The sequence below is a fragment of the Oncorhynchus gorbuscha genome, linkage group LG12, assembly GCF_021184085.1.
Source record: "Oncorhynchus gorbuscha isolate QuinsamMale2020 ecotype Even-year linkage group LG12, OgorEven_v1.0, whole genome shotgun sequence".
Lineage (NCBI taxonomy): Eukaryota > Metazoa > Chordata > Actinopteri > Salmoniformes > Salmonidae > Oncorhynchus > Oncorhynchus gorbuscha.
In genome coordinates this window covers 15,750,697-15,776,890 of record NC_060184.1, presented here as the reverse complement: position 1 = coordinate 15,776,890, position 26,194 = coordinate 15,750,697, and the positions used below count along the sequence as shown (strand labels likewise).

The window sequence follows — 26,194 nt, the reverse complement described above, 5'->3', positions numbered from 1 at the left end:
GTTTCAAATCATATATGTTTCCCCATTCACAGTGTCCACAACTAAATGTTAAATATTTGCTTTGAATAAAGCTGTAGTCTGTCATCGTGCCATGTAATCAAAACTCAAAAACCGTCAGTTCAAACAACTATATATCTATTCCCTACCACGTCAATAGCCTTTCCTAAATATATTTCAGATCATTTACAAAATATTCCACACGCTTGAGAATGCAGAGGCAATTCAAGTCTCAAGTTTTAATGTCACATGCACAAGTACAGTTAAATGCCTTTCTTGCAAACTCAAAACCCAACAATGCAATAATCAATAACAATGTAATACTAGAGAAAAAAACACGAGACATAACAAATTTGAAGAACACAATAAGTACGTGTACTATAGACAGGGTAAATTCCAATACCATATGTACAATGTGCAGGGATACTGGAGTGATAGAGGTAGATATGTATAGGGGTAAAGTGACTAGGAATCAGGATTTAAGATAAACATAGCAGCAGCTTGTATGTAAGTGGGTGTGCATGGAGTCAGTCTAAATGTATGTGAGTGAGCAGATGGAGTGAGTGTGCAGGGCCCTGTGAGTGCATAAAGACACAAATATAAATACAAATGTCAGTGAGTATACAAGGTTAACTCACAGTCTATGTAGCTATTTCGTGATGGAAATGGATGAAGATCATTATGAAAGAAAAGGAAAAAATAACTATCACTTCAATTAAGTTATTCATATTTATTTTAACGTGACAAGCATTTACATGCAATTTAACTTAAGTGTTTGGTTCCTTCATAATTGTTGGAGATGCTGCACCCAAAGATGCCGCAACAACACAGCTGCGGATGGATACATCCGCACAATCAAACACACAAGAGGGTATAAAGATATCGGTCTTTTAAAAGGAAATCCCTTTCTATTTTCCTGCGTCAGAGAGCAGAGGGGACTTGAGATATTGGCAGCATTTTATTCAAGAGAAGTCAACGGAACAAATAAAGGTATATATTTACGTCTTAACTCTTAAACGCAGCCATGTACTCATAGTTTGAATTATCAAATCACTGCTCAACTGAAGTATTATTTTTGTCTATCGTAACGCGTTAGCATCTCTGGCTTGGTCCGGCATCCATCAGTCGAGAATGTTCGATTCAGTAACTGACGTTACTGTAGCTAGTTTACATTCGTCTGCTACATTTTGCGTAGTTATATGATTAAATTCGTATTATTACTTGTATACTAAATTATCTAACCGATATCCACATATTGCGGCAATTTTTGAGTCCCCACTCATTCGTCTCACCACACCTGGCTCTGTCTCATTCGTCCTCGGTGTGTACTAACGGAAGTTAGCTAGATTGGTTAACTTTTGGAGAAGCACATTTCGAGGCTAACGTGACTTTTAACTATAATTTTAACTTGGTAACGTTAAATCGGCGTAGAACTTGACGATAACAGGATTGTCTATCGAACTAACGACTGTCAACGTTTCGGTCAGCAGCCATTTGCTAGCTTTCGTTTTCCGTCTGGCCAATGCAGCTACGGTTAGCTGGCACTGGGTAACGTTAGCTAGCTACACCTGCATGGTTTCTGATACTTTACAAATTGTTGCAGTCAGTTTAGTGGCCATTTGACCTGCCCTGAAGTTGCCATTGGTTGTGCCATGCACCTTCTGAATGTAGTTAAACATTGTGTGCAATGGTTGACCTTGTCCTTTATGACTCCAGTAACGTGAATTGTACATTGCGGACACAGGCAGCATGACTTCGCGAGACGGTACGCTAGCTAACATTAGCTACTAACTCGTGCATTTCTAGCACTGCGGAATCGTCGTCACCTTTGATATTAGCGAGTCGATATCCACGTGCGGACTAATTCAATTTCGGTCAACGTACTGGAAGTCAATTTGGAGTAGAATTCTTTATGCATTTCCTGAAATCCTTCCACCGAATTTGTGAAACACGTGCTGGCAACGTCTATTGTCTCCTGTATGTCGCCATGTTGGCTGCTAGTTCCTCAACCTCCAGTAGTTGGTTAATCACGATGAATTTAAATTAAAAAATGTAACTCTTTTTCAGCTAGGCAAGTCCAGTTAAGAGCAAATTCCTTGTCACAATGACGGCCTACGCCAGATTTGGACGAGGCTAAGCCAAATGTGCACCGCCTTATGGGACTCCCAATTACGGCTTGTGATGCAACCTGTATTCGAACCAGGTTGTCTGTCGTGACGCCTCAAGCGCTGAAGAGCAGTGCCTTCGAGAGCCCCATGAAATGGGACTATTTGTAGAGGACACTTGTTAATTCCCAAATTGGCATTTCTTGTATTGAGGCATTTAAGTGAATAATGCAGTCAAATTGGCATGGCCATTAACCCCGTTAGATTTGAGGACTACTATGGAGGTGTTAAATTACTCATTTGCACTGAAGGCAATGAACTCTCCTTGTTACTAATGGCACTAGAATATGCATTTAATTTAAATCTGTACTTCCTATATTTGTGTGTTTTTCATATTTCATAACATTGCTGCTTTTGCCCCCAGATGCCTGAAGAAATGCGCCAAGAGGAGGAGGCTGAGACCTTTGCCTTCCAGGCAGAGATCGCTCAGCTCATGTCCCTGATCATCAACACCTTTTATTCCAACAAGGAAATCTTCCTCAGGGAGTTGATTTCCAATGCATCTGATGTAAGTGAAGGTTGGCGTTTGGCCCCATGTTGAATATGTTATAAAACACCCCTCTTTGGACTTAGTGATATTTTTGATGCTGACATTTACTTCGTTCAATGTCTTTCAGGCTTTGGACAAAATCCGATACGAAAGTCTGACGGACCCCACCAAGCTGGACAACGGCAAGGAACTGAAGATTGACGTCATCCCCAACGTGGAGGAGCGCACCCTGACCCTTATCGACACTGGAATTGGCATGACCAAAGCTGACCTCATCAACAACCTGGGAACCATTGCGAAGTCTGGCACCAAGGCCTTCATGGAGGCCCTGCAGGTATGTCTATTGGATTACAGAAATATTTGCATATGCATTCAAATGCTATACAGGGAGAGAACATGTTGTGATTAATTATTTCCCTCTTTGCTAGGCTGGAGCTGACATCTCCATGATTGGGCAGTTTGGCGTGGGTTTCTACTCTGCCTACCTAGTGGCCGAGAGGGTGACTGTCATCACTAAGCACAACGATGATGAGCAGTACATCTGGGAGTCCTCAGCCGGAGGCTCCTTCACAGTCAAGGTCGACACTGGTATGTGTCCCATTCAATGAAAGCTGGGTTCGGGGGCGTTGCGCACAACCGAAAAATGAGAAACAAAGTACATCTGCGTTTTTATACAGTATAGTGGATTAAGTGTTACACTATGTGTATTGTGGTGACGAAATTGATAAATGGATTGGTATGGTGTAATTAATTTCCAGGGGAGCCCATGTTGCGTGGAACTAAGGTGATTCTGCACATGAAGGAGGACCAGACGGAGTATGTTGAGGAGAAGAGGGTCAAGGAGGTGGTCAAGAAGCACTCTCAGTTCATTGGATATCCCATCACCCTCTTCGTAAGTATATGTATGGAAGTATTTGACAAGTGTAATTAGTGACTACTTTCTGTAGGTGTGGCTGAGGATACAGTAGTAAGGGAAAGTTTATTTTATATATTTTTATTGAATGATTCAAACTAAATTGCTTATCTTTGTGCAGGTTGAGAAGGAGCGTGAAAAGGAGATCAGTGACGATGAGGCTGAGGAGGAGGAGAAGGCGGAGAAAGAGGAGAAAGAGGAGAAGGAGGCAGAGGACAAGCCCAAGATTGAGGATGTGGGCTCTGATGATGAGGAGGACTCCAAAGACAAGGACAAGAAAAAGACCAAGAAGATCAAGGAGAAGTACATTGACCAGGAGGAGCTGAACAAGACCAAGCCCATTTGGACCAGAAACCCTGACGACATCACCATGGAGGAGTACGGAGAGTTCTACAAGAGCCTGACCAACGACTGGGAGGAACACCTGGCTGTCAAGGTACGAACATTGAAATTTATAAATTGCGACAATCAAAATGGTTTCCTGTGGTTGGCCTGGTCCCAGATCTGTTCGTGTAGCCAACTCCTGTGGTCTGTGGGAATAACTATAAGCACACAGATCTGAGAACGGGGTATGGTGATGTGAGTATATTTAACTCTCCTGCGTCTTTCCTTCTGCAGCACTTTTCAGTGGAGGGCCAGCTGGAGTTCCGTGCTCTCCTCTTTATCCCCCGCCGCGCACCCTTCGACCTCTTTGAGAACAAGAAGAAGAAGAACAACATCAAGCTGTATGTCAGGAGGGTCTTCATCATGGACAGCTGTGAGGAGCTCATCCCGGAGTACCTGAGTAAGTAAACCCAGTCTTCATGTCTTTTTCAGCCTTGGAGATCCAAAATGGCTGCCATTTTGTCCCCTGGGATATGTTTAAGTTCTTAAATGGTCAGTGGTTTCTGTAATGCAAATACCTCTGGCCACAGGCTATTGCAGGGCCACTGAATGTAAAGGCAGCACTGTCTCATTAATGTTTTTTTTTCACAGGCTAATGGCAAGGGCTGACAATGCTACTCTGAAATAGTTGGCTACTAGTCTGTTCTCTTTAGCCATCATATGATGTATATTAGTGTGTTTTACACACACTGAGGTTATTTCTATATTGATGTGCTATAAAAGGGAAAATCATGTGTCTGTGCCCCCCCCCCCTGCAGATTTTGTGCGTGGTGTGGTAGACTCTGAGGATCTCCCCTTGAACATCTCCCGAGAGATGCTGCAGCAGAGCAAGATCCTCAAGGTGATCCGCAAGAACATCGTCAAGAAGTGTATGGAGCTGTTCGGCGAGCTGGCAGAGGACAGGGAGAACTACAACAAGTTCTATGATGGCTTCTCCAAGAACCTCAAGGTATGTCAGGATATGGGTATGGACTTGAGAACCATTCTGATTGTCTTTTGAACTGAAATTGTTTTGCTACCAATAACTCAACTTGTCCTCTCCTGCAATTGCTGTCATTTGGTGTTCTTCAGTGAATCAGGTGTACCACACTGGGTATTAAACAAACGCTTACCTAGAGTAGATTCCTTTTTAGCAATGTAGTTAATGTCTTGTCCTGTTCTTAATGGCAATAGTGTGATCTTGCTACCCATACCCTGTAGGGCTTGTTGCTGTACTGCATTCCAAACAGGAGCCAGCCTAGTGTTTTTAGAACCATTGATAATATTTAGACTGGCTTCAGGACCCACAAAGTTCCATAAGCTAAATGAGTGCATAACTTCCCCGGGCAGTAGGTTAATATCTAATGGCCTCTTATTGACTACCAGATTATACTAATGGTCATTGTTTCTCTACAGCTGGGCATCCACGAGGACTCACAGAACCGCAAGAAGCTGTCGGAGCTGCTGCGCTACCACAGCTCTCAGTCGGGAGACGAGCTGACCTCCCTCACGGAGTACCTCACCCGCATGAAGGACAACCAGAAATCCATCTATTACATCACTGGTGGGTCTAGTTAGCCATTTATCCCCAATATAGAGAGCCCCATACCCAGGGGCAGACAGTGAATCGTTGAAGTTGTATGACACTTTCTTTTGTTTTTTAGGTGAGAGCAAGGACCAGGTGGCCAACTCTGCTTTTGTGGAGCGCGTGCGCAAGCGAGGATTTGAGGTCCTGTACATGACGGAGCCCATTGACGAGTACTGTGTCCAGCAGCTGAAGGAGTTTGACGGAAAGACCCTGGTCTCCGTGACCAAGGAGGGCCTGGAGCTGCCGGAGGATGAGGAGGAGAAGAAGAAGATGGATGAGGACAAGACAAAGTTTGAGAACCTCTGCAAGCTCATGAAGGAGATCCTGGACAAGAAAGTAGAGAAGGTAGGTTACTGGACCAACTTATGATTTTGGAAATTATTTAATGAATTTCTGGTATTTGCTCTATTTTAGAATGCCACAGTTGATGATTTACCTTGTATTTCTGGTTGTGAACAGGTGCCCTAGTTCATCATTAGTTAATATTGCGCCCGGTGAGTCCATGTAGTCTGAGGTGGTCCTGTTGGGCTCCCGTGGTTTGTTGTGACGCTGATCACTTTGGCATTGACTTGAGTGGGAATGCTGTAGTTTGTCCCTAGGTGTTCGTGTGGCATTACCCAGAGACTCTAGAATACGTTGTGAATTTTAAGCAGTGATTGCGTGTGGCGATAACATTCTAACACTATCATTCAGACTTGAGAATTTGCGCATTTCTGACTAAATTTTGATGTGCCATTTGGGTGATATCTAACCAGACTGCATGATATTTAACTGGATTTTGTCCATTTTAAAACATCTTGACTAAGTTAGGCTGCACTGGTTCTTGCCAACTAATCTCCCATGCTGTTACCACGTGAACTAACGCTGCTTGGTGTTCCCCCAGGTGACCGTGTCAAACAGGCTGGTGTCGTCGCCCTGCTGCATTGTGACCAGCACGTATGGCTGGACGGCCAACATGGAGAGGATCATGAAGGCGCAGGCCCTGAGGGACAACTCCACCATGGGCTACATGATGGCCAAGAAACACCTGGAGATCAACCCAGACCACCCCATTGTGGAGACCCTGAGGCAGAAGGCTGACCTGGACAAGAACGACAAGGCGGTGAAGGACCTGGTAATCCTGCTTTTCGAGACTGCTCTGCTCTCCTCTGGCTTCAGCCTGGATGACCCTCAAACTCACTCCAACCGTATCTACAGGATGATCAAGCTGGGCCTGGGTGAGGATGCACTCAACTGTGGGAGGGGGAAAATGAAGGTCATTAATAAAGGTAATCTTAGTTGATTATAATGGAAATGTATGCTGAACTAATGTCCCTTCCCCTCCAGGAATCGATGATGACGAAGTGATCCCTGAGGAGCCCACCTCCGCACCTGCCCCAGATGAGATCCCACCTCTAGAGGGAGACGATGATGCATCACGCATGGAGGAAGTGGATTAAATACCACGTAAATCTACTCCTTATATAGCCTCACGTTTTCCAATCGAACATGTTTATTTGCCCTTTTTTTAAATGGGTAACCTGGTCAGTGTCCTTTATGGTATCAAAAGTCTTAATTCTAGAAATGCGGTTCATTTGTTGTACAAGCTGTATGTAATAGTTAATGGTGGGCAACGCATCTGGAAAAAACAGTACCCTGTTGCACTGAGTTTTAAATATTGGACTGGTAGATGTGTGTGAACAATGGGAAATGAAACATTCCATTACTGACACGGTGTTGGGTTGGTTCTCATGTGCAACATAACATGCACGCTGCATGGAGAGTTGACTGCAAGGTTCCTTTGCCTGAGTCCAGACCTGTCTGTATTCAGTCTTTGTTTTGCAGAAATTAAAAGATGTAATACCTTAAACGTTCTATTTTGCTGTCTGGACTACTTTGTTCTTAAAACATTAGAAACTGTACCTGCAGGGTAGTGTTTTAAATGAGGAGCAATTAATGTCTGATCCCCAGTTCAACCACTAAATGTCACTGTTTCACTAAGTGCTTGGTTTAACAAAAAGCATTTACACTAGTCTAAACTACTGCACATATCAAGGGAGATTTTTAAAAAATATTTTAATTTAGGGGAGCACAGGCAAACTGGCTTAATTTTGGCATACTTCTAATGGAATATTTTCTTGACTACAGAACAGATGCTGGCGATTATGATTTAGAGGTTGTTCATTAGTGAACAACCCTCTTTGCCTTTAAGTTGAGGCTAGAGAAATGCAACCATTAAAATTCAGACTGCTAACTACAACTGACCAGCCATGATATCAAAATTATAGGTAACACTGGTCTCAATGGTTTAGACATATAACAAGCATTGGGTTCTGATGGGATAAAATTGTTAACTTTTTTTTCAAACTTCTTCGGGCTTGGTAAACTAATGTGATTAGCATGAGGTAAGTAATGAATTTCCCAGGACCGACAGCTGATATTGGCAGAACTTATTTTAGTAAATCTAACAGCACTGTCCAATTTACAGTGAAAGAATACCATGCTATTGTAGTGCACAATTTTGAACATTAGGCATATTTGGGCAGTCTTGATGCAATGGTTCTTTGGGTCTGTCACTTTGCACATACACTGCCATCTAGTGGCAAATATATTTTATATATGCCATTTAGCAGACGCTTTTATCCAAAGCGACTTACAGTCATGTGTGCATACATTCTACGTATGGGTGGTCCCGGGAATTGAACCCACTACCCTGGCGTTACAAGCGCCATGCTCTACCAACTGAGCTACAGAAGGACCTGGGCTGGAATAATACATTACAGCCTTTGTCTTACAGTTCAAAGATGATGGCATAACTTTATCTTTCACCAGATTGACTATATTCTACATTCCTTTCAAATTTCCACAAACCTGAATGTTTCCTTGCTACAGGCAGTTATATCCTTGAGGTTTTAACTGACTTGCCTAGTTAAAGGTACAATAACTATTTCTGCTTTGTTATTGGGGTATAGTGTAGATTGTCCCAACCTTAAAGGTTGTAACATGTTGAAAGTCACGGGTCCAAATACTTTCCGAAGGCACCCAGTGTTTCTCAAACGCCACTGCCTCGTGCTAAGTTAAGAACAAATTCTTATTTTCAATGACTGCCTAGGAACAGTGGGTTAACTGCCTGTTCATGGGCAGAACGACAGATTTGTACCTTGTTAGCTCGGGTTTGAACTTGCCGGAAGGTTGCAAGTTACTAGTCCAACGCTCTAACCACTAGGCTACCCTGCTATAAACTCACATTTACGTTACAGTATTCAGACCCTTCACTCAGTACTTTGGCAGAGATTACAGCATTGACTCTTGGATATGACGCTACAAGCTTGGCACACCTGTATGAGGAGTTTCTCCTATTCTATGCAGATCTCAATCTGTATGGTTGGATGGGGAGCATTGTTACACAACTATTTTCAGGTCTCTCCAGAGATGTTAAATCGAGTTCACATCCAGGCTCGGCCACTCAAGGACTTGGTGCCCTTCTGTGCCTCAACACAATCCTGTCTCAGAGCTCTATGGACAATTCTTTGACTTTGTTTTTGCTCTGATGTGCACTGTCAACTGTGGGACCATATAGACAGGTGTGCCATTCCAAATCATGTCCAATCAATTGAATTTACCACAGGACTTCAATCAAGTTGTAGAAACAGGATGCACCTGAGCTTAATTTTGAGTCTCATAGCAAAGGGTCTGAATATGTATGTAAATAAGGTATTTCATTTTTAATACATTTGTAAAAAATGTAACCTGTTTTTATTTTGTCATTATTGGGTATTGTGTGTAGATTGCTGAGAATGTATTTAATCCATTTTAGAATAAGGCCGTAACTTAACAAAATTGTGGGGGGAAAAATCAAGGGGTCTGAATACTTCACAAAGGCACTGTAAATCAGTGGATGAAGCAACTTCAGATTGTCTCTAGGTTGGACCTTGCATAAAACTGTCTAGAATATGTTTTCAACTTGAACCATAATGGTAGTGGTTCACACCCTGCAAATGTCGCCGTTGTCACGCAAGGCATTAACGCACAAAGATATGTTGAGGTTACGAGTTATTCATACAATCAGTGAGAATCATGAAAAAGTCAGGGTGAATTCTTTGAAATCACATGGTTTGTAGTATATTGCAGAGGCCTAGTGAGGGGGTGGAGATAAATGTAGATTTGCAGATTTCAGCTGTTGTATGGAGGAAATGTGTTCACTTGTGTGGGTGTCTTACTCGTGTCTGACCCCTGGCCACTTCTCAGTCATTCTGATACTGAAGGGTCTAACCAAGCGAGTGACAGAAACAATGGAGACCCTCTGCTAGGCTTCTATGAATATCAGTGGAGTGAAAAGATAACGCAGTAGTAGATTAAAAGTTTAAATGGACAGTACATACGGATGGGGAGGGACTTTTAGACAATGTTTCAGTTAGCCTTTTACTACTGCAACTAGAGATTTCACATGTAAAGATTAAACTCATGTGACTTCCCTGCTTCAACAAATGACTTCCTGTGGAACTTGTTCTTCTAAAAGATCTGTGGTTGTCTTCACACTCTTGGTGGTGACAAAATGTGTCCCCAAGTAGGTGATTATGTTCATTCACACTGTACCACACCTCCCTATATGATCTATAGAAATGATAAATCAAGATCTGATTAAAGAAATGTCATCATGGGGGTGATGAAGGTCAATTATGTCAGGCAATTGATGAGCACACTGTGGTTGATTCTGAATGGCATGATTAAAAAAACTGCTCAAAGTAACGTGTATGATATTTGCTTTACAGTAAATTGAAACCACAAGATGCAATAAGGAGCACAACCTGCACCCCACAAGATTACAATTTGTCTTTGTCAATGTACACGGTATCGTCACTGCGGCCCTCTTGCACGATACCAGTGTTGTATTTAGGTTTTCATTACGTTTATGAGCCCTGAGAATGAGTATACCTGAAAGGATAGAGAATCTAAATAGAATAGCTTAAATCAGATATTACCATCTTCAATATCTGTTTACGCACGCTGATAATTTATCGAAAACATCACAGACAGGAAATTGATCAACCCTAAAGAAGTGGCTGGAATTCAGATGACATAATCAGAGAGGTGACCTAAAATAAATGACAAGAACTGGACCCACCAACTAATAACCTTTATAGTTGGGTGGAAGGAGATGTAGAACATTACACACAGAGCATAACACTTCACATCTGTTTTGTTCCACTACTACAGTAAGCATTATCACTAGTTAACCCTTTCCTGTCACTCACAGTGAAAGCTTGTAGTGACTGGTTGGTTTCCCCAGGAGTGGGAAGGTTAACTGAGGGTTGGCTGAGGGTTGTGTGTGTGTGTGTGTGTGTGTGTGTGTGTGTGTGCCTTTTGCCCCTTAACACCAGTGAAGAGGCATGGAGATGCTCACGTCACCACACACTGATCCGGACGGTTTGGGAGTAGGAGGTGTTGTAATGACAGCCCGGGGGTTCCCCCCATATGGCTGTATGTATATGGGTATGTCACACTGATAAAATAATGTGACAAATATCACACACTACCATAATAGCTTTAAATCAACACCACACACTAACAGCCAGCTTCTGGAGAAGATCATTCTGTTCTAGTTCACACACAATGACCACATTTTACTGACTCCTTGACGTGAGAACTACACTGGATCAGGATAGCACCAATTTTTCCTTAGGTTATAATAGTTTAATATCAAGAGGTCATGACCTTTTAAACGTCAATAATCAATATGTGAAAGAGGAAATAATGTATCACTAGTGTAGTCAGCCCCCCTAGGTCACAGCTACATCTAATAGCCCCCTCTGACCTTTGACCTTTTCACACAAAAAACAACCCATTCAAGGTGGAAATTACACATACATCCATTCCAAGTGTTAACTTCATGTATTTAAATTCATTTAAAATATTTTAATGATCAATCCAGCCTACTAGTTGAAATACTACAAAGGATAAAAACAGAAAGTACCGGTTACATTTAGTTCTACGCCAAAGCCCAAGACTGTCCAATCCATCCTTCACATTCCTGAGAGAGAACATCAACCACCATCACCATCCATTCAGGCCACATTAAAACATTCACACATCAAAAAGCAGATATCAACAGCGCAGCTCTCCCCAAAATAAGCACATCATTACAGACAGATTTTTTTTTTAAATGTATGACTCCATCATAAGAAACATGTACTGTATTCGACTACGCACCATGTGTCCAAAGACAAATGTTTACATTGCATTCTTCCCTAGACAACATTCAAGGCTCTGTAAAAACCATTGAATTGTCTTGAATATGCCACATCCCATGACCCATTCTATGACATTTGCTTTGCTACTAGTATATTAGTTGTTCTAACTATAGTCTTTGTCTAGGCCGGATAGAGGTGGGGCAAACAGTCTATTCAAACACCACCATAAGCCAACTGACATCTCAACAAAGGTGTCAAGCTAATGTAAACAGAACATAAAAAATAAAACATTTGTACAGCCTATACATAGGGCATTGATATTGTTTTGAGTCATATTCATCCCAAGTGTTGCACCAAGAGCAGATTGGCTTCTGGACCATAGTTAATGATAGTGCTGTATATTTGAATGTTTTATATTTCAACTTCATGAAGTGATTGCAATTTGACAAATAAACACCCTTCATTGACAGTGCCTGTACATGCTACGCCCTATGGGTGATTACTGACAATGGCTTGTTTGAATATACATTAAAATGTTGATAATACCAGTATAACAGGTCCAAGTCCGGTTCCAAGTTATACACAGAGTGTACAAAACATTACAAACACCTGCTCTTTCCATGATGGATCGACCAGGTGAAAGCTATGATCTCTTATGATCTCGATGATACTTGATAAATCCTTTGAGGGCAAAAGTGGGGGGTGCAACTCAATATTAGGAAGGTGTTCTTAATGTTAGGTACACGCAGTGTACCACGAAAAAGTTTGGACACACCTACTCAATAAAGGGTTTTTCTTTGTTTCCATTTTCTACATTGTAGAATAATAGTGAACACATCAAAACTATGAAATAATACATATGGAATCATGTAGTAACCAAAAAGTTTTTTTTTTAAATCTCAAACATATTTTGATTTGTTTAAGTAGCCAAACGCTGCTGTATTTCAATTAACAGGTGTGCCTTGTTAAAAGTACATTTTTTAAAATGTTTTCCTTCTTAATGCGCTTGAGACAATGAGTTGTGACATGGTAGGGGTGGTATACAGAAGATAGCCCTATTTGGTAAAAGACCAAGTCCATATTATGGCAAAAACAGCTCAAATAAGCAAAGAGAAATGACAGTCCATCATTACTTTAAGACATGAAGGTCAGTCAATCCGGAAAAAGTTCAAGAACTTTGAAAGTTTCTTCAAGTGCAGTTGCAAAAACCACCAAGCACTATGATGAAACTGGCTTTCATGAGGACCGCCACAGGAAAGGAAGTCCCAGAGTTTCCTCTGCTGAGCACATAAATTCATTAGAGTTAACTGCACCTCAGATTGCAGCCCAAATAAATGCTTCACAGGGTTCAACAAACAGACATGTCAACAACTGTTCAATGGAGACTGCATGAAATCAGGCCTTCATGGTTGAATTGCTGCAAAGAAACCACTACTAAAAAGGACACCAATAAGAAGAGACTTGCTTGGGCCAAGAAACACGAGCAATGGACATAAGACCAGTGGAAATGTGTCCTTTGGTTTGATGAGTCCAAATTTGAGATATTTGGTTTCAACCGTCGTGTCTTTGTGAGACGCAGAGTAGGTAAACGGACGATCTCCACATGAGGGGTTCCCACCATGAAGAACAGAGGAGGTAATGTGATGGTGCATTGAAGGTGACACTGTTAGTTATTTGTTTAGAATTCAAGGCACTCTTAACCAGCATGGTTACCACAGTATACTGCAGCGATATGCCATCCCATCTGGTTTGCGCTTAGTGGGACTATCATTTGTTTTTCCGACAGGACAATGACCCAAAACACACCTCCAGTCTGTGTAAGGGCTATTTGACCAAGAAGGAAAGGGATGGAGTGCTGCATCAGATGACATGTCCTCCACAATCCCCCGACCTCAACCCCAATTGAGATGGTTTGGGATGTGTTGGACTACAGAGTGAAGGAAAAGCAGCCAATAAGTGCTCAGCATATGTTGGAGCTCCTTCATGACCGTTGGAAAAGCATTCCACATGAAGAATTTCAAATCTATTTTGATTTGTTTAACACGTTCTCGGTTACTACATGATTCCATACACTACCGTTCAAAAGTTTGGGATCACTTAGAAATTCCCTTGTTTTTGAAAGAAAATACTTTTTTTTTGTCCATTAAAAGAACATCAAATTGATCAGAAATACAAATAGTACCTGCAAAACACCAGTCTCAACGTCAACAGTGAAGAGACAACTCCGGAATGCTGGCCTTCTAGGTAGAGTTCCTCTGTCCAGTGTCTGTGTTCTTTTGCCCATCATAAACTTTTATTTTTATTGGCTAGTCTGAGATATGGCTTTTTCTTTGCAACTCTGCCTAGAAGGCCAGCATCCCGGAGTCACATCTTCACTGCTGACGTTGAGACTGGTATTTTGCGGGTACCATTTAACCTGTTGAGTGTAGGGGGCAGTATTTTGATGTTTGGATGAAAAACGTACCCAAATGAAACTGCCTATTTCTCAGGTCCAGAATCGTGAATACGCATATAAATTGTCAGATTGGAGTGTTTTCTATCCTAAAGTTTCCAAAACTGTCAAAATATTGTCTGTGAGTATAACAGAACTGATATTGCAGGCGAAAACCTGAGGAAAGTCCAACCAGGAAGTTCCTAAGAGAAACTAATCTCCCTGTTCCATTGCATGCCTTCCCTCCATTTAAAGGGATATCAACCAGATTCCTTTCCCTATGGCTTCCACATGGTGTGAACAGTCTTTAGACATAGTTTCAGCCTTTTATTCTGAAAAATGAGATAGAACAATCACATCATATCAGTGGGTGCCAGCAGAGTTTTGCATGTGCAACAGCTTGGAGCAGACATTTTCTCTCTCTCTCCTATTGAAAAAGCTACGGTCCGGTTGAAATACTATCGATTATTTATTGTAAAAACAACCTGAGGATTGATTATAAAAAACATTTGACGTTTCTACAAACTTTATGTTTACTATTTGGAATTTTCGTCTGCCCGTCATGACCTGCACGAGCCTGTGGATTTCTGAACAAAATGTGCCAACCAAATGGAGGTTTTTGGATATACAAATAATCTTTATGGAACAAAAGGAACATTTATTGTGTAACTGGAAGGCTCGTGAGTGCAAACATCCAAAGATCAATTAATTTTATTGCTTTTCTGACTTTCGTGACAAATCTACTTTGCTGCTAGCCGTTTGTAATGTTTTGTCTTCTGAGAGAGATGTCCTAACATAAATGCTTGGATAGCTTTTGCTGTAAAGCTTTTTTGAAATCTGATATGCCAGGTGGATTAACAACAAGCTAAGCTTTGTTTTGCTATATTGCACTTGTGATTATGAAAATTAAATCTTTTGAGTAATTTAATTTGGCGCTCTGCAATTCAGTGGATGTTGACAAATGATCCTGCTAACAGGATGGGTGCGCCAAAAAGTTAATGAAGCTGCCAGTTGAGGACTTGTGAGGCATCTGTTTCTCAAACTAGATGCTAATGTACTTGTCCTCTTGCTCAGTTGTGCACCCGGGTCTCCCACTCCTCTTTCTATTCTGGTTAGTGCCAGTTTGCGCTGTTCTGCGATCTTCAGTTTCCTGGCAATTTCACACATGGAACAGCCTTAATTTCTAAGAACATGAATAGACTGACATGTTTCAGAAGAAAGTTCTTATTTTCTGGCCATTTTTAGCCTGTAATCAAACAGGCAAATGCTGATGCTCCAGATACTCAACTAGTCTAGTCTAAAGAAGGACAGTTGTATTGCTTATTTAATCAGTACAACAGTTTCCAGCTGTGCTAACATAATTGCAAAAGGGTTTTCTAATGATCAATTAGCCTTTTATAATGATAAACTTGGATTAGCTAACACAACGTGCCATTGGAACATCCGAGAGATGTTGCTGATAATAGGCCTCTGGACACCTATGTATATATTCCATGAAAATAAAATGTTTCCAGCTACAATAGTAATTTACAAAATTAACAATGTCTACACTGTATTTCTGATCAATTTGATGTTATTTTAATGGACAAACATTTTTTGCATTTCTTTCAAAAACAAGTAAATATCTAAGTGACCACAAAGTTTTGAATGGTAGTGTGTGTTATTTCATAGTTTAGAAGTCTTCACTATTATTCTACAATGTATAAAATAATACAAAATTAAGTAAAACCCTCGAATGAGTACGTTTGTCCAAACTTAACTGGTACTGTATACAAACATATAGTGTATCAATTAATGATAATTCGTTTATATACATAGCGCCGATTCATTTGCCTGGCTAGGCAAACTGGAAGTCCTTCCCTCTCCATACACACTTCCTGGGTCAGCCAGGCCACTAAATTAATGCCACAAAACTTTTAACATACAGCATAAAGATTGATGGCATTTATGCTAATCAAATATGTCACTATGGTTTGCCGAGTTGAATCCTAAACTAAACAAAGCAGAGAGCAAATAATTGTGCAGGCTTAATGTTCAAATCCGTCTGGCTGCAACTCTTGCTGGCATTTGACAGTAAATTGTCTTTTGCATGACCCAACATTAGTGTGTCCTATTTAAAAATAAGATGGGCATCTTGAATAAGCATCTGTTGGCCGAACACACACACACTGCAGCGGAAAGTATTCAGATCCCAAGCCTTTTTCCACAGTCACGTTAGCCTTTTTCCACAGTCACGTTAGCCTTTTTCCACAGTCACGTTAGCCTTTTTCCACAGTCACGTTAGCCTTTTTCCACAGTCCTGTTAGCCTTTTTCCACAGTCACGTTAGCCTTTTTCCACAGTCACGTTAGCCTTTTTCCACAGTCACGTTAGCCTTTTTCCACAGTCACGTTAGCCTTTTTCCACAGTCACGTTAGCCTTTTTCCACAGTCACGTTAGCCTTTTTCCACAGTCACGTTAGCCTTTTTCCACAGTCACGTTAGCCTTTTTCTAAAATTGATTCAATTGATTTTTTTGCTCTTCAATCTACACACAACACCCTATAATTACAAAGCGAAAACAGGTTTTTAGAAATGTTTGCATATTTATACAACTTTAAAAACAGAAATACCTTATTTACCCAAGTATGCAGACCCTTTGCTATGAGCTCAGGTGCATGAATGAACAGGGTCTGCAAACTTACGCAAATATAATATTTTGTTAAATTACATTTGCAAACAATTCTAAAAACCCGTTTTTGCTTTGACATTATGGTGGAATTGTGTGTAGATTGAGGAGGGGGAAAAAAACGATGTAATACAGTTTAGAATAGGCTGTAACGTAACAAAATGTGGAAAAAGTCAAGTGGTCTGAATACTTTCTGTAGGCACTGTGTTGGTGACAGACACAGTTCCAGGTCCATATAATATAGAACATTAACTGCTGCAAAGTTATTTTTGATGGTTTGCTGGTAAGCTGCGCATTTATTCTTGTGATACTGTGAGGAAAATGGTTTAGTTCTCTCTGTGGGGACACGATCAGTAACATTCCTTATCAGACATACACTGGTAAGCCACGAGGGACAAAAAACATCAACTTTCTATGATCTGTATTTTGACTTGAGATCTGGGTTTGCACAGCTCGAATGTCCGCGTAAATCCTTCATTCATGTCAATGATAGACTTCTGCGAAAACGTAAGTTAAGTGGGCAGATCTCAAGTCAGAGCACTGCCCAAAGTGAATCTTCTTTATACAGAAGAAATAAAATATTCAAACAGAATTACCTGATCATTGACTAGTAATGATCACAGAACATTTCTCTCATGCCATGTCCAAAAAGTAGAACAATGCAATAATGACATCGTTTTTAAACAAAATTGATATAGTATCTAAACAGAGATGATCCCCTGCTCCGCTCACCACAAAATCTCATGTTCTCTCACTGTCAAAGTAACTTTTCATAGAGGCCTTATAAACCACTTAATATGGTGCCATTCGCAATGTTACATTACCAAGAGCTGGAGTCTTGCAGTACACAGCTCATGTACTAGCGCTAACGCCAACACCACACCTCAAATGTCAAATTTATGTTCCGAGTGCTGCTCCAGAAGCATATCATGGAGGCAGAAATCAAAAGGCGTCAGCCATTATCAGTTATTTACATTTCACATGCCAATGTGGTATGCTTTTGAGCTGGGTTTCAGATACACAAATGGACAAGCGACGGTTGCCGTGTAATTTAAAACGCCTGTGACTGCTGATTGTTTTAGCCGAATGACCTCCGACAACAGCTCAGTTCGTGTCAAGTCAAACACCTTTAAAAGGCATTAAATCCCTTTCTGTACCTTTCTATACAAGTAGAAACCCATAAAATTAACACTTAAAAAGTCAAACTGGACACACAGATGAGAAAAAGCGCCACCGAAAACGTGGCTTTAGTTCATTTTCCAGTTCCCTCCAATTCCTCCTCCTAGACCTTCTGCACCTGTGGCTGCGGTACCTTGCGTCCCGCCTTCATGCGGCTGCGGGCGTAGACACGCAGGAAGAGGGAGAGGAAGACCACGGCCATGCCAAAGCCCCCCACCATGGTGACGGCGTGGCCGTACAGGAAGCAGGAGAGCAGGATGGCGATGGCCTGCCGCAGGGTCATGATGATGGTGAAGACGGCGGCACCGAACTGCGCGATGGTGTAGAAGATGAAGAGCTGACCGCACGCCGAGCACACCGACAGCAGCACAGCATGGAATGCGAACTCCGAGTGGCGCGTCATGAAGGCCAGCGAGTCGAAGAAGGCGCCCTGCTCCAGCAGCGAGCCCACGGTGAAGAGGCAGGAGAAGAGGTTGACCCCGAACATCATCTGCACAGATGACATCTTGTGCTTGAACAGGTTGTCCTGCCAGTTGGACGTGAAGCTGTCGAAGACTATGTAGCCACCCAAGATGACCACGCCGCTGAACGTTGTGACCGTAGATGGGTGCTTATCTGCCGTGCTCGTCAACAAGAACATGCTGACGCCCAGAGAGATGAGTGCCGCCGTCAGGTACTCCCAGTACTCGTAGCTCTTGTGTGACACAATCTTGCCCATGAGCATGACAGGGATCACTTTAGAGGCCTTGGCCAGCACCTGGGTGGGGAAGCTGATGTACTTGAGGGCCTCGTACTGGCACCAGCTGCTGAGGACGTTGGAGAGCGAGGCAAATGAGTACTTGTACATGGGTGCGCCGTGGCGGGGCTGCTTAAACAGGACACACCACAGGCCTGACACGGTCAGCGCCAGGATACGGTTCATGAACACCAGGAACTGGGAGTCCTTGAAGTGTTCGCCCTCCTCCTCAGGGGTGGAAGCCCCGTACGAGCGAGTCATCACCCTCTCCTGTAGGACACCCCATGTCAGGTAGGACACCTGGAGAGACAACAGGATAACAGAGAAGGAGACTAAACAATACAAAGTACATAAGCTATGAATAAGTCAATATGTTTGCATTGCGGTTTAAATATATAGAATCTAGCCAATCAAATGTATTTACAGTGCCTTCAGAAAGTATTACACCCCTAGACTTTTTCCCCATTTTGTTAATACAGCCAGAATTTAAGTGATTCAATTGCGATTTTGTGTCACTGGACCCTAGACAGACACACACACACACACACACACACACACAATACCCAATAATATCAAAGCGGAATCATGTTTTTAGAAATGTGTGCAAATTAATAAAAAGTTTAAATGTCGTGTCAAAAAGTGGTATAAAAATTTGCTTAACAAGTCACATATATTTTTGAATGACTACCTCATCTCTATACCCCACACATACAGATAATTGTAGGAGCCCTCAGTCGAGCAGTGAATTAGAAAAAGATTCAACAACAAAGACCAGGGATGTTTTCCAATGCCTCGCAAAGGGCACCTACTGGTAGACAAAAAAACAAAAACATTGACTATCCCTTTGAACATGAAGTTAATAAATACATTTTGGATGGTGTATCAATACACTCAGACAAAGATACAGGTGTCCTTCCCAACTCATTTGCCATAGAGCAGGTATTGGGGTTAGGCTAAATAAAAATGTCATTCACATTTTTTCCCTCACAAACAGTCCATTTATATTTTCCAACTGGTCTATACATTCCCCCCCCACCTTCCCTCTCCTGAGTAGCCTCATTTCATTGCCAAAAATAAAATTCAACCACCTAGTGTTCAGTGAAATAACAACACAATGTCAAATACAGGTAGCCTAGTCAAATAATTAATATCCAATCACATTAACCGTTATTCTCTCGCAGGAATTCCACTAACGGTCCTAACATCCATTCACATTAACCGTTATTCTCTCGTGGGAATTCCACTAACGGTCCTAACATCCATTCACATTAACCGTTATTCTCTCGCAGGAATTCCACTAACGGTCCTAACATCCATTCACATTAACCGTTATTCTCTCGCAGGAATTCCACTAAACGTATGAAGCCAAACGTAACTGCTGCTCATTCCGTTTGATCGAAAATGTATAAATGGTTCAAAGAAAGTAAGCCCCGCGTCCATAGAGACACATAGCAGCTCTACCAGTAGTACTGCTACTACCAGCACTACTACACCTGCACCTGTCGACGACACAAGTTGTTCTGCTTCCACGAGCACATCAATGCTAGTATCAGTAATTCTACATTTGTTGTTAGCCCAGCTAGCATGGACACTGACAGTTGTGAATCTGATGCAGCCAAAGAGCTACTGCCCCCTTACCCGGGAAAGTGCCGAACAACAGACAGGGACATTGGACCATCAGAGGCACAAATATGATGAGAACTACATTGATTTGGGGTTCACTTATATTGGGAGTAGTGCCTTTCCTCAGCCACAGTGTGTTAGATGTGCGAAAGTACAATATCACAACTCAATGAAACTTCCACTCTTGTGCAGAGATTTAGAAACAAAACATGCCAATTTGAAAAATAAGCCGTGGGAGTTTGAGTGAGAATTAAGACGACTTTCGAGAAGTAAGAAATGTATAAAGGCAACAGATACCATTAATAAGAGGCTACAAGCGTCTTATATGGTGAGCTACCGAGTGGCTAGGACAGGCAAGCCCCATACTATTGTGGAGAATTTATCCTGCTGCCACAGATGTGGTTGGGACAATACTGGGGGGAAAGGACAAAACAAACAAAAAACTATACAGACAATGTCTTCATCAAACAACAGATGTTTTCAAACAACTACTGCTTCACATATAAGCCAGTGAATTCTATGCGTACAGCTGGATGAGTCAGACGTGGCGGGCCTGGCACAGTCCGTGTCTCTAGCATGAAAACTAAATAAAAGTTTGGGAATCACTGCTAGAGGAAGGAAACTGCACAGGGATTTCACCAGGAGGCTAATGGTGACTTTAAAACAGTTAGGAGAAAACTAACACAGCCATTTAAACTAAGGATGGATCAAGAACATTCTGGTTACGCCACAAAATTAACCTAAATGACAGTGAGAAGGAAGCCTGTACAGAATAAACACATTTCAAAACATGCATCCTGTTTGCAATAATGCACTAAACTAAAACTACAAAAAATGTGGCAAAGAAAACAACTTTTTTGTCCTGAATACAAAGCATTATGGGGGCAAGTCCAACACATGACAGAATACCACTCTTCATATTTCCAAGCATGGGGGTAGTTGCATCATGTTATGTGCATGCTTGTCATCGGCAAGGAATAGGGAGTTTTGTAGCATAAAAAAAACAAACAGAATACAGCTAAGCACAGGGAAAATCCTAGAGGAAAACCTAGGTCAGTCTGCTTTCCAACAGACACTGGGAGGCAAATTCACCTTTCAGCAGGACAATAACCTAAAACAAAGCAAAATGTAAACTGGAGTTGCTTACCAAGAGTTTTTTGAATAATTTTTTGTATTTTTTTGAAGAATTTAATAAAAAATAATACTGTACAAATATTGTACAATCCAGGTGTGCAAAGATCTTAAAGCTGGCCTGGCCGATCGAAGGGAGATGCTGTTATTTTATCTAAAAGATCAGGTATACACCGACCCCAGCTAAGTAGCTCTCGCAAACATTTAAAGTGCAATTATCCTTTTTAACTCCAGCACATTGCCACGATTGTCAGCTATGTACAGAATGTAGCTGATCTACTGATAATCTCAGTGTGTCCTTGCTGGGATGACAATCTACAGTAGTGTTCTTCTCATTTAGAATTCTTCACAACCCGGCTCGTGGGAATTATTCCTTGGCAAATTGGAGAAATTTGGAAACTGATGAAAGAATGAGATCATACTCGAAAAACTGCCCTGAAGTCCAAATTAGAGCACGACAGAGATAGGTTTACCATGTTGAGAAATAAGGTGATGAAAGAAATCACAGGCCAAGGAAAACTTTTTTTTTTAAATCAACATAATTGGTAAAGCTAAGGAAAATTCTAAATTGATCTGGGAGAATCTAAAGAAGTTGACAGGGAAAGACCATAGTAACACTGCAAAAACAGTCTCTCAAAGTGCTTGATAGACATCATCACTGTTACATCTTCAGAAAGCATGAGGTCCTGAGCTTATATTCAAGATCCTAAATGGTCTGGCATGAGAGGTGACTGCATAGTTCCCTTAAGGAATAGCACCTTTAGTCAAACTGCTTTCTCTATGAGAGCTTCCCATGTCTGGAACACACTGCCATCAGACACACAACTGCACCACCTATCACACCTTCACAAAAAAACTAAATCATGACTAAAGGCCAATTAGACTTGGGAACATAATCCCTAGCTGTGTATTACTGCTTTCCATGTTATCTGTAGCTTGTGAGGTGTGGAAACACTGTTACTTTTATACATTTTGTTTTGTTGCTCTGTCTGCTACATGTTTCTTGTCCTATGTTGCTCTGTCTGTCTGCTACGTGTTTCTTGTCCTATGTTGCTCTGTCTGTCTGCTACGTGTTGCTTGTCCTATGTTGCTCTGTTTGTCTGCTACGTGATGCTTGTCCTATGTTGCTCTGTTTGTCTGCTACGTGATGCTTGTCCTATGTTGCTCTGTTTGTCTGCTACGTGATGCTTGTCCTGTTGCTTTGGATGTGCTCACTGCTCATTGTTTTTCTGTATTGTTATTGTAATAGTTTTTAATAACATGCCCAGGGACTGTGGTTGAATATTAGGTGGCCGGCTAAAACCGACACTTTTACTAAAAAGTTGATTAAATGTGCACTGTCGCTGTAAAAATAAACTCAATAAAGTAAAGAGACTTACCCAGAAAGAGTCACAACTGTAATCGCTGCCAAAGGTGCTGCTACAAAGTACTGACTCAGGGGTGTGAATACTTACGTAAATTAGAATTCTGTATTTATTTTTTCAATAAATTAGCATGTTTTAACTTTGTCATTATTGGTTAATGTAAAAAATATATATTTAATACATTTTTGAATTCAGGCTGTAACACAATGTGGAATATGTCAAGGGGTATGAATACATTCTGAAGGTGCTTTATGCAGCCAGTTTAACTACATGTCACAAAGTGCTCTACCTGAAGTCCTGCAGCGCAGAAGACTAACTTGAAGGCTTGTCTGGCCGACGAGCCCGAGTCCGCATCATTTCTGGGAGCTAGCGACACATCGTCTAGGAGACCCGTCTTCGTTTCACTTCCAAACACACAGGCCTTTATGACAGGATAGAAAATGCCTCGGCCTGGGAGGAGGGGAATAAACAAGGTCCAGAACACATTAACCATTCACTGATCCATCCAATTCAACATACTGATTATGTTATGTCAACAGAGAGAACATGGGATTTGCAACTTGAAGGACACTAAGTCATACCGGATAGATAGGTAGGTGTTAGTCATGTGAAGAAAGGGTGTAGGCCTGTGTGTGTATGGGTCTGCGTGTATGCCAGCGTATAAGTGCAACGTGTGTGTAATCACCAGTTTGTAGATCATCCACACCTGTTTGGAGGTAGTTGATCCTCTTCAAGTAGGTGATGAGGAAGTAGCCGGGGATGATGATGGTGGTATAGCCCAGCACGTTGAGGAAGAAGCGGAACAGCCACACGTCATGCCAGTCCTGCAGCAGCGACGACACTTCGTCCGCCGCCAGCGAAGAAGATGGGAGGATCAGAACCAGGCCAAGCCAAAGCCTTCAGCGCACACACACACACACACACACACACACACACACACACACACACACACACACACACACACACACACACACACACACACACACACACACACACACACACACACACACACACACACACACACACACACACAAGGATTAGTACCAGAGACATGGCAGGTAAATTACGTAGCCATTGAAGCAGCATGTTTTTCCCACATTTTTAGAGTGATGGATTGAAGTACTGCAGACTCATCTCTGATGAGATATCCAAACTTTTATTAATATTGGAAGGTGGGACACTGTCATTTAAAGCACAAAACACCCATTGAGTCAAGAGAAGAGACCATCCATCCCTTTTCATACAACAGCCCCCTACTGGTCGAGGTGGCAAGACCAGTTTCCACCTGTCATGTTCTCTAATCCTGTACACGAGCATCCTTTTCCACAGATACACAAGGGATGGGTGTAGGTAGGTTAGTAGTATGTATGTGTGTGTTGGGGGGGGGGGGGGATTGTAACCTAATCAGGCTGTGTGAAAGGTGTGTTCCCAAGCCTGCCTGAATACTTCTCTGCTTGACAGACAGAGGCTCTTTGTGTGCACCTCTACCCCAGGCCACTGCAGCTTCTCCCAGTGCAACCTGGGCTGTGAACAAGCAGCTCACTATACGCAGGAATGCAGTCCTCTCTGCACTTTAACCAACCAACCTGCAGGCCGATGCTGTTCACATCAGGGCAGAGACTGAAAAATGGCCACGTTTAGGCTACTGGAATGGACAGTAGGCCAAATCGTGCCACAGTGGCCGGGATTTCATCTACTTATCACATGGTTCATATTTGACTGTTACACAATTGCAAAGAGGGCCTTGTTGCTTTTATATAAAGTAGGTACTCTGCAACAGTTAGCCTAATTATTGTAATGGTTAGAATACACACTTGTATGACTTGAGACTAAGATGTCAGCACGGACCCATAAACGCCTTGGCGTTTACATGTTGTTTTTCACAGACTTGACAGGGATGGACTACATTACGCAGGCTTGTCCATGAAAAGCTGAACTGTCTCCATTGTAATAATATACAGTAACAGTAACCACATACGACTATTTACACAACCCAAAGGAATGGACTAAAAGCTGAACTGTCCCCTATTGTAATAATATACAGTAACAGCAACCACATACGACTATTTACACAACCCAAAGGAATGGACTAAAAGCTGAACTGTCTCCATTGTAATAATATACAGTAAAAGCAACCACATACGACTTTTTACACAACCCAAAGGAATGGACTAAAAGCTGAACTGTCTCCATTGTAATAATATACAGTAACAGCAACCACATACGACTATTTACACAACCCAAAGGAATGGACTAAAAGCTGAACTGTCTCCATTGTAATAATATACAGTAAAAGCAACCACATACGACTATTTACACAACCCAAAGGAATGGACTAAAAGCTGAACTGTCTCCATTGTAATAATATACAGTAAAAGCAACCACATACGACTTTTTACACAACCCAAAGGAATGGACTAAAAGCTGAAACGCGTGAACAGTTACATGACTAGACCTACATCATGTCAATGGCCACAGCAAGGGTCTTTATTCTGCATTTATTCATTTGGACGTAAGTTACTAGTTAAACTGTTGTCATAACAGCTAACGTTAGCTCTAGAAACTAAGTACAATGTTGCGATCTTCCTGAAAACAAAACGTCGCGTGCACAGTCCGACTGTTGTTTACAAAGGCGCGCTCACATTGACAACTAGCAGTTTGCTGTGTCAAATCAACAAAATAATGCTTTACGTTGGGTTTAAATTGAATGCATTTTCAAAGGAAAATTAAGAAGCGACCGCATCAGCACAATGTGTTCCTACCTCCATGAAAAAGATGGCATTTTCCTCCCACTAAACAACTGGCGTAGAGAACACGCCGAACTTAACCGCTTTCGTTGCAATGAAGGATGTAGCGACGCAAATCAACTGTTGGAATCGTTATTATAAAAGCAATTTCGCCCCTGAGCTAACGGTTTTCTTTTCCCAGTACCTTTACAACTTATCAATTGCCTATGTGTTCACTTCAAGAAAGAATCCCCCCTTCAGTAGAAAATTATGTTGTAGTCCTCTTTTGCGACATTGCCATCTGTAGGGCTGGATGAATACATTTACGAATCCACTGCACTGTAGTACAGCACCACTATTGTGCACAGCACAGTACTTTAAGTATCGCTACAATATGTACAGTAGTTTAAATTAATCAAGAAAGTCAATCAGAAATTAAACCTTGGAAGAATTAAGTTGATTCACAACAACAGAATACATGCCTGTCACCCGTTAATGTAATAGAAACAATATTATCAACATAGTTTTTCCAAAGCATGAACAATTTATCCAAACAAGGAGTTTTAATTTATCCACACGGAAAACCAAAAGTTTGGAAAGATGCATGTCCCTCACAAAAAAAGGAAGCTAGAACAGCCAGCACGTTTCTCAG

At 41.6% G+C, this 26,194-nt stretch overlaps 2 protein-coding genes across 3 annotated transcripts; one reads left to right on the top strand and one right to left on the bottom strand.

Moving 5' to 3' along the window:
* The first annotated feature begins 830 nt into the window (after positions 1-830).
* On the top strand, positions 831-7,370 carry LOC123990600 (heat shock protein HSP 90-beta-like). The gene is made up of 12 exons (XM_046291233.1): positions 831-987; positions 2,527-2,670; positions 2,780-2,986; positions 3,081-3,240; positions 3,411-3,544; positions 3,687-4,001; positions 4,184-4,349; positions 4,708-4,898; positions 5,345-5,492; positions 5,593-5,861; positions 6,400-6,733; positions 6,843-7,370. Exons 2-12 carry the CDS (start codon positions 2,527-2,529, stop codon positions 6,953-6,955), a joined length of 2,181 nt encoding a protein of 726 aa, XP_046147189.1. The 5' UTR covers positions 831-987; the 3' UTR covers positions 6,956-7,370.
* A 7,523-nt stretch (positions 7,371-14,893) lies between these two features.
* Positions 14,894-25,825, bottom strand: LOC123990599 (adenosine 3'-phospho 5'-phosphosulfate transporter 1-like). Of its 2 annotated transcripts, none has more exons than XM_046291231.1 (4): positions 25,579-25,825; positions 23,502-23,713; positions 23,106-23,266; positions 14,894-18,998 (listed from the first exon to the last, which is right to left on the bottom strand). In XM_046291231.1, exons 1-4 carry the CDS (start codon positions 25,596-25,598, stop codon positions 18,066-18,068), a joined length of 1,326 nt encoding a protein of 441 aa, XP_046147187.1. In that variant the 5' UTR covers positions 25,599-25,825; the 3' UTR covers positions 14,894-18,065. The 2 variants fall into 2 exon arrangements, with proteins under 2 accessions (XP_046147187.1, XP_046147188.1); XM_046291232.1 differs by having other exon boundaries at positions 23,523-23,713.
* Positions 25,826-26,194: the final 369 nt, after the last annotated feature.

Coding starts and splice junctions, on each gene's coding strand:
- LOC123990600 (XM_046291233.1), top strand. CDS start 2,527: ATGCCTGAAGAAATGCGCCAAGAGGAGGAGGCTGAGACCTTTGCCTTC. Junction 3,545..3,686: donor GATATCCCATCACCCTCTTC/GTAAGTATATGT, acceptor ATCTTTGTGCAG/GTTGAGAAGGAGCGTGAAAA. Junction 4,350..4,707: donor GCTCATCCCGGAGTACCTGA/GTAAGTAAACCC, acceptor CCCCCCCTGCAG/ATTTTGTGCGTGGTGTGGTA.
- LOC123990599 (XM_046291231.1), bottom strand. CDS start 25,598: ATGCCATCTTTTTCATGGAG. Junction 23,267..23,501: donor TGTGGATGATCTACAAACTG/GTGATTACACAC, acceptor CCCTCCTCCCAG/GCCGAGGCATTTTCTATCCT. Junction 18,999..23,105: donor TCTGCGCTGCAGGACTTCAG/GTAGAGCACTTT, acceptor TTGTCTCTCCAG/GTGTCCTACCTGACATGGGG.